Raw genomic sequence first — 17560 nt, 5'->3', positions numbered from 1 at the left:
TTTGTACGACTGTATTATTTCGAATTCTGCTTTACAGTTTCCTATGTATTTCACAGATCGTCTGTTTCTCGTGTTCTATTGAAAGTTGCTTAGGGGCAGGGATTGTATTCTATTTTATTAATCTCTGTAGCCTTTTGGTGCCTAGGATGCGTCTTGTACAAAATGGAAATGTTTATCCTTTGCAAAAGTCCTCATGGAGAGCCGGGATTTTTGAAACGTCTAAGAACTACCTGTACTTAAGCACGAACTCCACTTAACTTTGTTTAGGACTCACTAGGGCGAGTAACACCTTTTTAAGACGCGCTGTCGTCCAGCTGGTCACACACCTGTGGATCGCTGCCTGGGACCATCAGGTACGTCTGCAAACACGTGCGTGAGAAGCGCTTTCTTCTAAGCTCCTCCTCTGTCCACGGTGACTGGCGGACCAAACGTTCCAATCAGCCCTCCCCGCCTCTTTCGGCAATAGCCAATCACAGACCCCGAGCGCCTCCTGACTACTAGACACTGTTTACTAACAGATCGAAGCTGGGGAATGAGGGGTGTGACCGTTCTGGGAATGTCAGGGAAAGGAAGGTTCTGACTGCGCGTGCGCACCAGCGGAGATGGGCGGGGCAGAACTCCGGTCTCACCAATCGGAGCGGTCGCGCTCCTCCCTCTCCTGCCACCCCGCCAAGCAACAACAACTCGAGGAGCGGGGCGGGGCGGTTCGTGACGCGTCAGAGAGGACTGTCCAATGGGAGCCGGCGCTGAAAGATGCGCGCACCCTGTGCCCAATAAGCGATGGCGGCTCGAATGGCTCCTCTACCTTGCTGGCTGTGGGCGGAGCAGCTTGACGGAGGAGGCGGCGGAGCAGGGGGCGGTTTGGTTGCGCGGTACTAGCGGTGCCCGCCGAAGGGGGAGGAGGCGGAGGAGCTAGCCGTGCGGCCAGAGCGGGAAAGCTACTCGTCTCGGCGTCCGAGTTCTGGAGCCGCCGCACCCCGGCTCCTGGGGCTGCAGCGGGAGCTGTGAGGGCCCGGGCGTCCGCTGTCTCCCGGGTCCCCTCGGAGGACCCCGCGGGATCGGGAAAGGGAGAAGATGGAGGAGGAGGGCGGCAGCGGCGGTGGCGGCGCCACAGGGACCAGCAGGGACGGCGGCGCCGGGGGAGAGCAGCTCCTCACTGTCAAGCACGAGCTGCGGACGGGTGAGCGACCCCGCCCTCTGCCGGCCGGGCTGGGCGCTGGGGCGCGCCCCGAGGGCACGCAGGGGTCTGCTCGGGCTGGGGGCACGGGGCCGGGCCGTGGGCGCGGGGGGCGGGCCCTGGGCGGGGCCTCTCGGACGGGGCGGGAGCCCGGGGGTCCCGGGAGGTGGGGGCGCGCCCGAGGGGAGCTGGCGGAAAGTTTTCCCCAGCCCGGGAATGAGCGGCGGGCGCGGGGCGTTGGGGCCCGCGGAGCAGCCGACAGCTGCCTCTTGGCACTGACTCTGAGGATGTCTTTGCGCCCCCTTCCCGCACAGGTGCCACATCTGTTACTGCATCCTGTCTAGGGTGAAAGGTGCGCCTTCCTCAGTGTAGGGTGAACGACGCTTAGTTTTGGAGCATGACTCACTTCTCCGCTCCTCTGCTTCCCTAGAGGGGTCCCTAAGGTACTGCGGTCCTGTGCAAGATGAAAGGGTGGCTTTCCCCCGGCCTTTTCAGGAGTCCAGTCTCTAGTGACATAAAGAGGGATCGCGGGCTCCAGGGACTGAGTGCCTTTATTTGCAATCATCATGAAATACTATACTTGGCCTTAAATTTCTTTCAAAGGTCTCTTGAGAAGAAGGCTCAGTAAATTTGAAGCTCTAGGTAAAAGCGGCTAACTAGCCAGCTTAAGCGCTCACGTTCTGATGTTTGCGATCACTAGAGTCGTCCCAGGCTTTATACTTGTTACGTTATTCGTTATGGGTTGTTCATTTTGGAAAATGCTTATTCGGACTAATCAGTATAGGTTGGGTTTATATTTGTGGAGCCCAGTCTCCTATTAGAGATCCTTTTGCACTTCTGAACAGATACTACATTTTAATGAATTGTTCATTATTACTATTAAATGTTCTTGTGTTTATTAAGGCTTTTGATTCAGCTTCTTTGGCATATTGGGATATTCTTTTATTGTGTAGACACAGAGCTTAAATAGCAGGTTTCAAGTGCGTGCCTAGTACACCTTGTTACTGTTTTGAACAGATTGCAAAGTTAGATCTGTCACCCGTTCTTTTATTTTTTTGTTTTTACTGCTTAGCGTTACACTGAGCTCCAGTGTGGTGACTTAATTTAAGAGGGATGTCAAATGCATGCTTACTTATTTCAACATTTTTAAACATTGGCTTAAAATCTTTTTTTTTTGGTCATTGTGAATTTGTTATGTATCTTGAACCAGTTACTCCATAATTTTTTGGAGTTCCTAACGTAACCTGTGTATGTTTGGCTCGTTTGATTTTTCTCTCTCAATTTAATAGACAACTGATGTTTTCAAAGGGCTATTCAATAATTTATTCAGTAAACATTTATTCAGTATTAATATCTGATTTGTGCCAGGCTCAGTGTCAGGTGTTTTCTGGTGTGGAAATTTTGAATTTTTCTTTTCTTACGTAACGATTCACTGATTTATGTATGTAGACTCATTCTGTACAGCAAAAGCTACTTGAAATCATATGCTCCTCAGCCATTGACAGTGGTGCAACAAGCAGCTTTTTGCTAAATGACCAAGGAGCAACCTACTTTATTAGTAGTCATCCAACTGCTTAGTTTCTGGATTTGGCAAACAATGCTAGTTTTAAAAAATTTTTTTACAATGCTAGTTTTGTAGAAAACAATGAGAACTGCTTTATTTCCCCTTCTCTACTGTGTGAATCATCAGCTTCAAGTTTGCATTTTAGAAATTTTTCTGATGGATGGTGAGATTATACTGAATTCATTAGTACTGTTAACTGTCAAAGGAAATGAACAGTCGCTTTGATTTATTGCTGAACACTGGAACAACTGACCGGATATAGTGGTCAAAAACACTGTTAAAATATAGCTTGAAAGATTCTCTCATCTTCAGCCAACTGGGCCCCTGTCAGCACATGATGCTATAATAGGCACCAAAGTAATTTGATCTGATGTGGTCCCTTGCTTCTCAAAATGTGGACAAGCATATAGTCATATCAAGTCAGCAGCTGGCGATTGCCCGTTTGTGCTCAACATTGTATTGTCTGCTGTAGGATGAGTGAAAAGGCAACAAGTTACATGTAAGGACATGGAAAGTGTTCCAATAGTGTAGACCAAGTAGCATGGCATCCCTGGACATGGAATTGGAAGACTTAGTTCCAAATCCCAGCTCTGCCAGTTACTAGCTATGTAGACTTGGGCAAGTCAATTCAACTCTTTCACACTCACTTCTCTCATCTACCGAATGTGAAAATTGAATGAGACTGTTGGTTTGGTTGGCACAGATTAGGCGCTCAGGAGACGTTGGTTGCATGTAAATCTGAAGATCACAAGAGTAAAGGATTGATTAGATCAGTTAAACATTTCTTGACACTTTCTGTTTTCTAGGCTAAATAGTACTGATGGTACAAAAAATGACTGAGAAAATTTCTTGCCCTCTGATGGTAGGGGAGGAGGCCATGTAAACCAGTAATTAGGATATATTGTCATAATGTAATAATAGAAGGATATACAGAGTATAAAGTTAGCAAAGAAGAGGTTTAGGACTTCTAGGTTTCAAATCTAACTCTGTTGAACCACAGCAACAAAAAAGAGGGGGTACTATTGGAAGGGTTATCTTATTCATTTATTCAATAAGTATTTCATTACCTCTTATGTACTGAGTTCTGTTTTATATGCTGGGGTTACAAGACACATGTGGTCTTCCCACTGAAAGGACTGAGTTGCATCAGGAATCCCTGGAACCAGAGACTGATGCTGTCTGTACTCTCTCCATCTTGAATCTTTGCTTGTCTCTATGTGATGGCTTCATTCTTCTCCACTGCTGTTCACCTTTTTCCACATGGGAAGGAACATGGCTGCTGACAGACCCCAAGTTTTATATCTTACAGCTCTCGGTACCAGAGAGACACTGCCTTTTTATCAGCTTCAGGTACAAAAATATTAACGAAGGACTTTATTAGCCTGGCTTTGGTAAGGTGCCTACTTTTGGATTGTTCAACTAAGGCCAGGGAATGGGATCATGTTCTACTAACATGACAGCTACTACGGTGAACATATGGATGGGGGGGTGGAAACTAAACTCTTAGAAGAGGAAGGGTGGCTGGGAAGACATTTCCTTAGGTGTCCGTCATTAGGAGAGAGAGCCTAACACTGAGGAGAGGGTCAAGGAAGGGGTATTAGTTACCCATTGCTGTGCAACAAATTATGCCAAAACGTAGTGGCCTAAAGCAACATGATTTCTGTGGGTCAGGAATTCAGGAGTTGCTTAGCCTGATGGTTCTGACTCAGGGTCTCTCATGAGGTTTTAGTCACGATGTTGGCGACGACTGCATTCACCTGAAGACTTGTCTGGGGCAGGAGGTTCCCTTCCAAGACAGCTCACTCACATGTTGTTGGCAAGATGCTTCAGTTCCTTGCTATGTGGACCTCTCCATAGGGCTGCTTGAATGTCCTCATGACATGACAGCTGGCTCCCCCAGAACAAGTGATTGAATGTGGAAGCTGCAATGTCTTTTTTTGTTAAACAGCTTTTTTGAGATACAATTTACATACCATAAAATCCACTTGTTTTAAGTGTACAATTCAATAAATTTTATAGTTACACAACCATCACCACAATCTAATTTTAGAACTTTCCATCACCCTAAAAAGAAACGTCTTACCCGTTTATATCGGTCACTCCACATTCCCACAACCCATCCCCAACCCTAGGCAACTGCTAATTCTGCTTTCTGTGTATTTGCCTAGGGACATTTCTTATTATGGAACTTTATAATATGTGATCTTTTATCACTGGCTTCTTTTACTAAACATAGTATTTTCAAGATTCATCCATTTGTAACGTGTGTCAGCACTTCATTTTTTAAATTGACATAATATTTCATTGTGTGGATGTACTGTATTTTATCCATTCATCATTTGATTGACATTTGGTTTGTTTCAACCTTTTGGCTGTTGTGAATAATGCTGCTATGTACATTTGTGTACAAGTTTCTGCATGGACCTATGTTTTCATTTTTCTTGGGTACATATTAAGAGTAAAATTATTGGATCACGTGGTAGGTCTGTGTTTAACTTAAGTTTTCCAAAGTGACTGCACTGCTTTACAGTTCCACTAGCAAGGGCTCCAGTTTCTCCACATCCTCGCCATCACTTGTTATTGTAGGTCTTTTTGCTTATAGCCATCCTAGTGAGTATGAAGTGGTATCTCACTGTAGTTTTGATTTGTTTCCTAATGACTAATGATGTTGGGCATCTTTTCATGTACTCATGGGCCATTTGTATATATTTGGAGAAATGTCTATCCAGATCCTTTGCCCATTTTTTAATTGGTTAATTTGTCTTTTTTATTATTATTATGTATTGTAGATACAGATCCCTTATTAGATATATGGTTTACAAATATTTTATCCCATAAAGTAGATTATCTTTTTTTTTTTCAGTGATAACCTTAGAAGCACTATAGTCTTTAATTTGATGAAGTCCAATTTATTTCTTTTTTCTTTTCTTTCTCTTGCTTTTGGTATTGTATCTAAGAAATCATTGACTAATTCAAAGTCACAAAGATTTTATATCTGTTTCCTTCTAAGGGTTGTATGATTTTAGCTGTTACATTTAGGTTTTTGCCTCGTTTGTTGAAAGGCTGTTCTTTTCCCATTTTATTTTTTCAGCACTCTTGTCAAAAATCAATTGACTATAGATGTATGGATTTAGTTTTGGACTCTCAATTCAATTCCACTGATTTTTGTATCTGTCCTTATGCCATCACCACACTGTCTTGACTACTGTAACTTTTTAGTAAGTTTTGAAATTGGGAATTGTGAGTCTTCCAGCCTTGTTCTTCTTTTTCAAAATTGTTTTGGCTATTTTGGATCCCTTGAATTTCCATATGAATTTTAGAATTAGCTTGTCAATATTTCTGCAAAGTAGCCAGCTGTGATTCTGGTAGGGATTGCATTAAATCTGTAGATCAATTTTGGGAGTGTTGCCATCTTAGCATATTAAATCTTGTGATTTATGAACATGGAATGTTTTTCCATTAATTTAGATCTTCTTTCATTTCTTTCAACATTTTGTAGTTTTCAGACTATATGTTAACACTTCTTTTGTTAAATTTATTCCTAAATATTTTATTCTTTTTGCTGCTATTGTAAAATAATTATTTTCTTAGTTTAATTTTTGGATCGTTCACTAAAAGTATATAGAGATACAACTTATTTTTATATATTAATCTTGTATCCTGCAACCTTGCTGAACTAGTATATTAGTTCTAATGTTTTTTTATTGGATGTCTTACAAGATCACATCATCTGCAAATAGAGATAGTTTTACTTCTTCCTTTCCAATGTGTATGACTTTTATTTAGTTTTCTTGCTTAATTGTCTTGGCTAGAACCTTCAGCACAGTATTCAATAGAATTGGTGAAAGCACACATCCTTTTCTTATTCCTGATCTTAGGGGGAAAGCTTTAGTCTTTCACCATTAAGTATGAAGTTAGCTGTGGGTTTTTCATAGATACTCTTTATTAGATTGAGGAAATTCTCTTCTTTTCCTAATTTGTTTGGGTGTTTTTAATCATGAAAAGGCGTTGAATTTTTTTTTGCATTTACGGAGATGATCACGTGGTTTTTTTGTTTGTTTTTATTGATAAGGTGTATTACATTAATTAATCTTGGAGTATTAAGCCAACCTTGTATTCCTGGGATAAATCCCTCTTGGTAATGTGTATAATTCTTTTTATACACCACGCTGGATTCAGTTTGCTAGTGTTTTGTAGAGGATTTTTGTGTCTATATTCATAAGAGGTATTTGTCTCTAGTTTTGTTTTTCTGTGATGTCTCTGTCTGGTTTCCCCAAAATATGCTTGATTGATTTTTGCCTCCAATTAAAGATCGTACATATTTGATTGCTGTCATCCATACTTAGGGTCTTCTAAGTAAAGGCTAACAGAGGTTGAGGGTGGATTATATTTCTAGCTCTGCCCCAAACTTGCTGTGTGACTTGAGATAAATCATTTCGCCTTTCTGAGCCTAAGTTTACTGATCCATAAAGTAAAGGTGTTGGACTGAGTTATATCCAAAGTACTTACCAGCATTAAGTTGGTCTTCAATGGAATTTCTATGGAAATCTTGGTATAAACAAAAGTCAGAAGTGCTGATTTACTTTAAAAGATAATTCTGTTTTGCCAAAGGATTCCTGATTGAATCCCATTGAAAAATAATTCCCTGATGCTCTTTGAATATGATTCCATTTATAATGATTTTATTTATACTTAGCTTTTTAGGAACATAATGATTATCTAGAAAAAGACACTTTGAAAAATTTCAGTGACAATCTTAGTTATCTGTGAGAACAATGCAGCTCTCCTTTTTTATATTATACGTTTATAAATATATATTGTGTTTGTGTGTGTACTTTTCCCTTTTTTTCACACTTTCCTCACCTTGAGAAGAGTAGGCAGAACTTGTGCTCTATCTTTAGCTTTATAGGATACATTGGATGGTCAAAATATAAATAGGCTTTTGATAGTACCCTATCTTAATTCCCTAGAGCCTAGACTTATAAGAAAATCCCTTCTTTCTACCATGAGTTTTAGAGATTAAGAAAATGATCTAGGACTTCCCTGGTGACGCAGTGGTTAAGAATCTGCCTGCCCATGCAGGGGACACAGGTTCGAGCCCTGGTCTGGGAAGATCCCACATGCTGCGGAGCAACTAAGCCCGTGCGCCACAACTACTGAGCCTGTGCTCTAGAGCCTGCGAGCCACAACTACTGAGCCCACGTGACACAACTACTGAAGCCCATGTGCCTAGAGCCCGTGCTCCGCAACAAGAGAAGCTACTGCAATGAGAAGCCCGCCAATGTAATGAAGAGTAGCCCCCGCTTGTCGCAACTAGAGAAAGCCCACGTGCAGCAAGAAAGACCCAACGCAGCCAAAAAATAAATAAATTAATTAATTAAAAAAAGAAAAGAAAATTATCTATTTGGGCAAAGTAGGTGGCATCTCAGCCCTTAAATCAAGGGGGATTCAAGAATATTTTGTGTTTGCAGTCTATAACAGGGGTGGGGGTTGGTGGGGGGAAGCTTCTCAGGTGACAAGTCAACTGTTGTATCAGACCCAACGTTAACCTCTACTGCAAAGCAAGAAAAAATCATGAAACCTCAGCTTCCTGGAGACATAAGTGATCTGATGGGCAGGATTGAATTCTTCCTCTGAAAAAGAAGCTAATGCTTGGTGAAAATTCCTCTAGGGAAAATCTAGCATAATAGCATCATGTGTTGACTGAAGCTTCACAATTAAATACACTGTTGAGAGATGTCAATCCCAAAATGCTGTGGGCGGGAGGGGTTGTCACAGTTTTCTCCTTTGAGCTCCCGTAATGATTTACAGATCTTGGTGCACCTCAATGGTATGAGCACGCCTACATTCCTCTTGTTTTTCAGGGAAGATGAATAGGGTCTAAAATAGAATCTTGCCCTCATTATGTTTGTCTCTAGCAGTGCCCCCGTGGGTTCAACTATATCTGTTCCTCCAAAAAATCAAGGAAGTTCTCTGGACTTTATACCTTCCTGAAGTTGTGAGTGAGCTGGCTAGTTCACTTTTTTTTTTCTTTAGTATTCAGTAGGCACCCTGCCCTGTGACTGCAGGGAGAATAGGGAGTTAAAGTTCCCGATTTTGGGCACAGTACTCGGTATTGCAGTTGTATTTATTTCACACTCAAGTTTTTGTGGCGGTGTGCTTTTTATATAACTAGTGTGTTCCTGACAAAACATTGTGTAAATAATATTTTTGTATATCAAATTATTTGGAATAAAGAAGGTAAACTTGGTACTTAAAAGAATTCTATGATTAACTCTTGAAATAAAAAAACTTTTGATTAAGTTTTCCATTTGTGGCTTTACTGTTATTATGTAAATTTGGCCTTACATTGTTATTTTTCTGACACGTCATTACAATTTGTAAATTGCAGGTAGCTGCAAACAGGTAAATAGAGTCTTGTGTGGTAGGCTGAAAAATACACCTCCTCCCCCCAGGATGTCCATGTCCTAACCTGTAAATGTTTCTGTACATGGCAAAGAGACCTTGCAGATGTGATTAAGGATGGGGAGTTATCCAGGTGGGTCCAATGTAATCACAGGGTCCTTATGAGAGGGAGGTAAGCAGGTCAGAGAGAAAGTGTTGTGAGAATGGAAATAGAGGGAGAGAAGATGCAACAGTGGCATCAGAGATAGGACTGAAGCCATTGCTGGAAGGGGGCCATGAGCCAAGGCATGTGAGCAGGCTCTAGACGGTGAAGAACAGATAGTCCCCTGGAGTGTCCAAAAGGAATGCAGCTCTACTGTCACTTGATTTTAGCTCCTTAAGACCTGGTTTGAGACTTCTGATCTCTAGAACTATAATAAGACAGATTTATGTTGTTCATAAACCATGAAGTTTATGTAGTTTTTTACAGCAGCAATAGGGAACTAACACATCTTGCTTAAGATTTGATGAACCAGGAGATAATTTTGCCCCAGGCTTGGGTAACTGAATAGGATAACAATGTGAAGCAGTTAGTCATTTAAACAACTATTTAGTAGAAAATGGTAACAAATGTCATTCTTAGTAGAAGTAGAATGATGTCGTCTCTAGGGAATCCCCAAGAAGACATTCCTTTCCGATCTTAGTACCAAGTCTAGCTGAGCTGCTTTGACCAGCTGTTCTGTTTTTCATAGGAATGCTGTGAAGTGGATCCCTGGAGCAGACCTCTTTTATCAAGTTGGTGGCTAGAATGCTTCACATCTCAAGCCTACGCCACATAAAATTGTGGTCTGGCATGCATCTTGAGCCTCTTCCTGGTGTCATTTTCTGTCCCTAATCTTTCTTCTTATTTTTCTTTCTTCTTTTCTTATGCTTTAGTTATTTTGCCTTAAGTCTTTTCTGGGCCAAGACAGGAATTAGGTAAATATATAATTAAATGCATTTATATACAAACACATAGATACAAACCATGAGTAAGATGGACAATATGGAAAGATATTTGATTTGTACCCAGTATTTTGCTTCTTAAATAAACTCTTTGTCGTGATGTTCGTGCTATTTTTATATTTCTTCTAAAAAGAAAAAAAAGTGAGGTCTCCGATTAATACCATTTTAGAGTTTTTAAAAAATACATAAGGAGAAATCAATAAAGTCAAGGCATACTTTTAAAAAGAAATTTTATTGGCAAGATGGTGGAAGTCATACACAGGGCTGTCTTTGTACCAGGCAGTTTTCTACATTAGTGGAATATCCCATCATTAATAGGAAAATTCAGTCAACTGAAGTACTCTGTCCTCAAACCACTTCAATACTGGAGTGGAATTACATATTTTTCCTAAAGGAAAAACTATTTAAAATATGTAATAAGGATAATGTTGACCTTCATATCTAAATGAATGGTGTTGCATTAAGAGGGCATGAACACTTAGCAGTAGATTTGCATTAACCCTTTCCCATGAAGTTGCCCATTTTTCCTTTATACCACTGTCCTTTGTTTGTAAGGAAACATCATAATTAGGGCTAGAGTAGGACAAATCTAATGGGCACACACAAATCAAACTTGTAACTTTGACGTAATTTTGTCATATATAAGTTGGGCAAAACAGCCACGGTTTTATTCATCCATTAAGGATTTGTTGACACTGTGTGCCTGGCACCATAGCAGATGCTGGGTTTTAGCAGGGAACAAGTTAGACATGGCTTCTACCTTCATTGAACTATACCTAAGAGAAAGACCTTAAATACATAATCATGCAACTAACCATATGATTGCAATTGTGATAAATGGTGAAGAAGTACAGGTTCTATGAGAGAGTCTAACAGGGTGGCCAGGCCTCAGGGGAGGGGTGAGGGAAGTGGGAATGTTCAAGCTGAGGCCCTGGCTATCATGGGGTGAAGAGTAGGAGGGACAGTTAAGCATTTCTGACAAAGGAAGTAACACAGATGGCCCTGAAGTGGGAAATGGCTTTGCACACTGGGGTTACTGGAAGAAAGGCCTTTGTGGCTTGAGCATCGTGTCCAAGCAGGAAAGTCACAGGAAATGGGGCTGAGAAGGTAGCCAGGGCTGTTCGTGCAGGGTTCTGTAGGTGATAATAAGGCATTCAGGCATTATCCTGAGTGCAGTGTGAAGCTGTTGAAGGATTTTTCAGAGATTAGTTTTGTACTGTAAAAAATGACTCCCTTGCTGTGAGGAGGATGGAAGGAAGATTGTCTGAAGGGAGACCAGTTAGGAGGCTATTGCTGAAGTTCAGATGGAATATACAAGTTTGGGTAACAATTAGAGATTAAGAATCATGAATATGTTTGAGATATATTTAGGAGATAGAATCAGCAGAACTTGGTGTGGTAGTGATATGGGATTTTCGAGTTGGAACAAACATATGTTTGAAGGTACCATTTGTTCAAATGGTGTATTAATTTTCAATGGCCGCATAACAAATCACCACAAACTTAGTGGCTTGTAATAGCACCCATTTATCAGCTCACAATTTGGTAAGTTAAAATTTTCCATGGCATGGCTGAAATTAAGATGGTAGCCAGACAGAGTGCTTGTCTGGAGGCTCTGGGTGAAAGTCCACTTCTAAGCTCATTGCTGTAGTTGCCAGATTTGCGTTCCTGTAGTCATTGGTCTGAGGTCTCAGTTTCCTCGATGGCTGTCGTCCGGGGGCCTCTGTCGGCTGGTAGAGGCCATCTGCATTCTTTCTCATTTGGCCCCTCCGTCTTCAGGCATCAAAGGTGTGTCACATGCTTCCCGTGCTTTGACTCTCTGACTTCCAGATCTTCTCTGGGCTTCATGTGATTAGGTCAGACTACCTAGACAATCTTCCCATCATGAGGTCAACTGAGTTGGGACCTTAATTACATCTACAACAAAATCCCTTTATCCTAAGAGTGATATTTCATCCTATTCAGTCACTCAAGGGAAGGAGGTCATGCAAAGGGTCATTGGGGTCATCTTAGAATTCTGCCTTAGAACTCACAGGTGGTGAACCAGGGGAGTTGCATTTGGAGTGGGCAGAAAAGATAGGACCCAGTTGTATACAGGTCAAGTTTTGAGATACCTTTGACATCTTCTAATGGACACATATGGTAATAGTAATCATGGTAATGAAACCTTGCTATGTGCTACAAAGAATCAATAGGTGCTTTTATCAACTCACTTAATCCACACAATAACTTATGAAGTAAGTACTGTTATTATTATTCCAATTTTACAGATGGGGAAACTGTAAAGGTCACCAACTTGCACAGGATTACCCCGGAAGTAAGTAGAAGGACTAGTTTTGAAGCCCAAGTGGTCTGGCCCCCCGGCTCATCTAAACTATTGTGCTTTCATTCATCAGTGGGACATGGGTCTGGAGCTCAGAAAAGATGTCTGGGCTGCAGGTAAAAATTCTAGCATCACTGGCATTTAGATGACTTTTAAAGCCCAGGTGTAGAGAGATCATCTTAGGAGAAATTGTCAAATGGAAAAAGGAAGAGGACTCAGAACTGGGTCCTGAAAACTCCAAAATGTAGAGGACGGATTGGAAAGGAGTTGCTGAGAAAGAATACAGAGGAGGAACAGCCAGAAAAAAAAAAAAACAGAAGAAAACCTAGGAAAGTTGTGGTGTTGGGGAAGGCAAGGAGGAAAAAGTGCTTCAAGGGGTATGTGTCAGATCTGACTGAGCAGCTAATGACCTTATCAAGAGCAATTTTAGTGGAGATTTGGTGAGAGAGGCCAGATTGGAATGGGTTGAGGAGTGGATGCAAGTGAAAACTTTTGAGAGGCTTGGTTCCGGAGGGGATTAAAGAGAGAGACTTAGCCAGAGGGGAATGTGTGGTTCAGGGGGAGGGTTATTTTTTGTTATTTTAAGATGAGTGATGCTAGAACACATTTAGTGTGAATCCATTACAGAGAAAGAGAGAGAGGGAGAAACAGAAAGAGAGATACTGAAAATACAAAACAAGGGGGGATAGCTGAGGGCACCAAGGTCCCTGAGAAGGGGGGACATGGGGATCGGAGGGGAGCAATTGGCCTCTGCTAGGAGAAGGCCCATTGCTTCTATTAGGATAGGGAAGAGAGGGCGGATACAGGTGCATTTGTAGATTTGGTGGCAGGAAGATACGGGAGTTTTGAGCACATGGATTTTTTGTTTCTTCTCTGAATTGTGAAGAAAGGCAATTCTTTATTCAAGAAGAGAAAAATAGCTTCATTGTTTTAAAAAAGTGTTATTCTGGTCTTTAAAATTTTTTTAGATACAGAAAAACACAAAAAATTGACAGAATTCAATAATTAATTAATTAATTAATTTTGGCTGCACCGGGTCTTAGTTGCAGCACGCGGGATCTTTGTTGTGGCATGCATGCGGGATCTAGTTCCCCGACCAGGGATCCAACCCCGGCCTCCTGCATTGGGAGCACGGAGTCTTACCCACTGGACCACCAGGGAAGTCCCGACACAGAATTCACGTACTATAAGATGAAAGTTTATGGTAGAATGTTGTAGAACAACGTACAGAAAGAGGTTTTCAGGCATAGCCATTGAAATGCTTCCGTGCTTTCCACAGAGGTCATTCCCTGAACATGTTCTCTGGATCATGCCAAAATTCTTAGTAAGCATAATGTTCTTTTTCTTCTTTTTGAAGTGTTTTATATTTAGTTCAGTTCTTCTTCCTAGTTAAATTTATTTGGTACATGTATTGGAAAAAAAGGCTGTTTGTTACTGCTTTATAAGCATTTCTTTTCTTATTGACTCAGTTTTCATATTGACTCAATCATGTAATTGCAGAATCAATTGGATAAGTAAACACTGCTGTTTTATACACCGAAAGTACAGTGAGTCTTAAGGGCAAGTGACCCCAGCAATAAGAGAAAAAGTGGGCAGCATTGTTTTAAAGTACACGGATATTAAATATAACTTTGTTCTGCCTCCAGCAGAATGTTGTCCAGAGACATGGTTTGAGGCCCAACCACAAATCTAAACAGCTTCAGAATAGCTTACCACAGGGCAGTTAAAAGGAACCTAATGTGCTAGCTACTTAGCTTAGTTTCAAGGTCTCACGTAGTCCTCATTATGGGGCTAACTGGACCCTGCAGACAGGGGTTAAAGATTTTAGATTTCAGAGTTGTGTATGTGCTGTCAGTACAATGCTGGACACCCCCAAATGAGAGTTTATCTGGTAAAGTGTTTTATAAATTATTTCTCCCTGACAAAAAGGGAAAAAAGAGCTGAAATAGCAGAGAAAGATTTTTTTCTCACTGCATACAATTGTCACCTTTTGACTGAAACTAAATTAGTCCAAGATGCTTATGTTTTTGCAACGTTGAATAAGAAAAGGCAAGGTTTTACAAGAAAAGTTATTTTACAACTTCATTGGTTTGGTCCCAGTAAATTAGATGCTAACTACGTATTTCCTAGTTGGTATGTGAAGAACAAATCCAGGCATGTTAAATGAAGATGATTGAGTCATATTGTGCTCTCACACCTCTTTTTGAAATCTTCAGAGAACTCACTCTATTTTTTCCCCTCTTTCCCTGATCCTCAGGCTCCTCTTCCCACAAACACAGTTGAACCATCTTGTTAAAAAAAAAAAAAAAATCCTCCGTGGCTCTCTAGTTTTTGCTATCATTCCCTTTCCCACCAGATGTTGAGAGAGCAGTTTATACCAGCTGTTTCTGCTTCTTTATCTTCCGTTCACTCTTTGATGTGCTGTACCATCAGGCTTCCAACTCAATCTCCCCGCCAAAAGTGTTCTCTCTAAAGTTACTAATGTCTCCCGGTTCTCATAATCTGGTGGAAATGTCTCTGCTTAATCTTACTTAACCACTTTAGAGTGGTTGGCGCTTGAGCATGGGCTCTGCCCTTCCCTTACCCAGTGATACTGTGCTCCTCCTCCTGGCTCTGCTCTGTCGCTGATTGCCCCATCTCCCTCTTTCACTGGCCTCCATCCCTCTGCTTGTCTCTTACATATTGGTAATCTGTTGTCAGCCCTCTTTTCCTCTACCTCTGCATATACTCTTCCTGGGAAATCAAATATCATGGCTTGAACTACCATCCAAGTCTCTATTTTCAGCTTACGTCTCTTTCTTGAGTTCCTTATCAGTTACGCCCAACTGCCTACTGAACGTAAGACTTCTGGGTAGCCCTCAGGAGCCACATACTCTCATGTTGAAGGGTGCTTTTTCCTCTAACTTTGCAGGTTTTAATCCTGCCAAGACCCTAGCTACCGTGACCAGCTTGCGGGATCTTGGTTCCCAGGCCGGAGGTCAGGCCCGAGCTCCTGTGGTGGGAACTCTGAGTCCAAACCGCTGGACTAAGAGAGAACCTCAGACCCCAGGAACTGTTAATTGGAGTGAGGCCTCCCAGAGGCCCTAATTTCAGCACCAAGACCTGGCTCTATCCAACTGCCTGCAAACTCCAGTGCTGGACGCCTCAGGCCAAACAACCAGTAAGACAGGACTACAGCCCCACCCATCAAGAGAAAAAAAAAAAAAAAAAAAGAAACGACAAAAAAATATGTTACAGACAAAGGAGCAAGGTAAAAACCTACAAGACCAAATAAATGAAGACGAAATAGGCAACCTACCTGAAAAAGAATTCAGAGTAATGATAGTAAAGATGATCCATAATCTTGGAAACAGAATAGAGAATATACAAGAAACATTTAACAAGGATCTAGGAGAACTAAAGAGCAAACAAACAGTTATGAACAACAGAATAACTGAAATTAAAAATAATCTAGAAGGAATCAATAGCAGAATCACTGAGGCAGAAGAATGGATAAGTGAGCTGGAAGATAAAATGGTAGAAATAACTGCCAGGGAGCAGGATAAAGAAAAAAGAATGAAAAGAATTGAGGACAGTCTCAGAGACCTCTGGGACAATATTAAAGGCACCAACATTCGAATTATAGGGGTTCCAGAAGAAGAAGAGAAAAAGAAAGGGTCTGAGAAAATATTTGAAGGGATTATAGTTGAAAACTTCCCTAACATGGAAAAGGAAATAGTCAATCAAGTCCAGGAAGTGCAGAGAGTCCCATACAGGATAAACCCAAAGAGAAACATGCCGAGACACATACTAATAAAACTATCAAAAATCAAACACAAAGAAAAAATATTAAAAGCAGTAAGGGAAAAGCAACAAATAACATACAAGGGAATCTCCATAAGGATAACAGCTGATGTTTCAGCAGAAACTCTGCAAGCCAGAAGGGAGTGGCAGGACATATTTAAAGTGATGAAAGGGAAAAACCTACAACCAAGATTACTCTACCCAGCAAGGATCTCATTCAGATTCGATGGAGAGATTAAAACCTTTACAGACCAGCAAAAGTTAAGAGAATTCAGCACCACCAAACCAGCTTTACAACAAATGCTAAAGGAACTTCTCTAGGCAGGAAACACAAGAGAAGGAAAAGACCTACAAAAACAAACCCAAAACAATTAAGAAAATGGTAATAGGAACATACATAATGATAATTACCTTAAATGTAAATGGATTAAATGCTCCAACCAAAAGACAAAGACTAGCTGAATTGGTATAGAAACAAGACCCATATATATGCTGTCTACAAGAGACCCACTTCAGACCTAGGGACACATACAGACTGAAAGTGAGGGGATGGAAAAAGATATTCCATGCCAATGGAAATCAAAAGAAAGCTGGAGTAGCAATTCTCATATCAGACAAAATAGACTTTAAAATAAAGACTATTACAAGAGACAAAGGAGGACACTACATAATGATCAAGGGATCGATCTAAGAAGAAGATATAACAATGGTAAATATTTATGCACCCAACATAGGAGCACCTCAATACATAAGGCAAATGCTAACAGCCATAAAAGGGGAAATTGACAGTAACACAATAATAGTAGGGGACTTTAACACCCCACTTTCACCAATGGACAGATCATCCAAAATGAATATAAATAAGGAAACACAAGCTTTAAATGATACATTAAACAGGATGGACTTAATTGATATTTATAGGACATTCCATCCAAAAACAACAGAACACACTTTCTTCTCAAGTGCTTATGGAACATTCTCCAGGATAGACCATATCTTGGGTCACAAATCAAGCCTTGGTAAATTTAAGAAAATTGAAATCGTATCAAGTATCTTTTCTGACCACAACGCTATGAGACTAGATACCAATTACAGGGAAAAAAACTGTAAAAAATACAAACACATGGAGGCTAAACAGTACACTACTAAATAACCAAGAGATCAAAGAGGAAATCAAAAAATACCTAGAAACAAAAGACAATGAAAACACAATGACCCAAAAGCTACGGGATGCCGCAAAAGCAGTTCTAAGAGGGAACTTTATAGCAATACAATCCTACCTCAAGAAACAAGAAAAATCTCAAATAAACAGCCTAACCTTACA

General features: G+C 40.9%; 1 protein-coding gene across 2 annotated transcripts in view; it reads left to right on the top strand.

Moving 5' to 3' along the window:
- Nucleotides 1-858: 858 nt before the first annotated feature.
- Nucleotides 859-17560, top strand: part of RPS6KA5 (ribosomal protein S6 kinase A5) — a 189004-nt gene continuing 172302 nt past the window's right edge. For both annotated transcript variants that reach the window (XM_061181170.1, XM_061181169.1), the window contains exon 1: nt 859-1180. In XM_061181170.1, the coding sequence (XP_061037153.1) occupies nt 1075-1180 (106 nt within the window). In that variant the 5' untranslated portion in view covers nt 859-1074. The remainder of the gene's footprint in view (nt 1181-17560) is intronic.

This window comes from Eubalaena glacialis, chromosome 2 (assembly GCF_028564815.1).
Source record: "Eubalaena glacialis isolate mEubGla1 chromosome 2, mEubGla1.1.hap2.+ XY, whole genome shotgun sequence".
NCBI lineage: Eukaryota > Metazoa > Chordata > Mammalia > Artiodactyla > Balaenidae > Eubalaena > Eubalaena glacialis.
The sequence above is the reverse complement of the archived record's forward strand: the minus strand, read 5'-3'. Positions and strand labels throughout refer to the sequence as shown.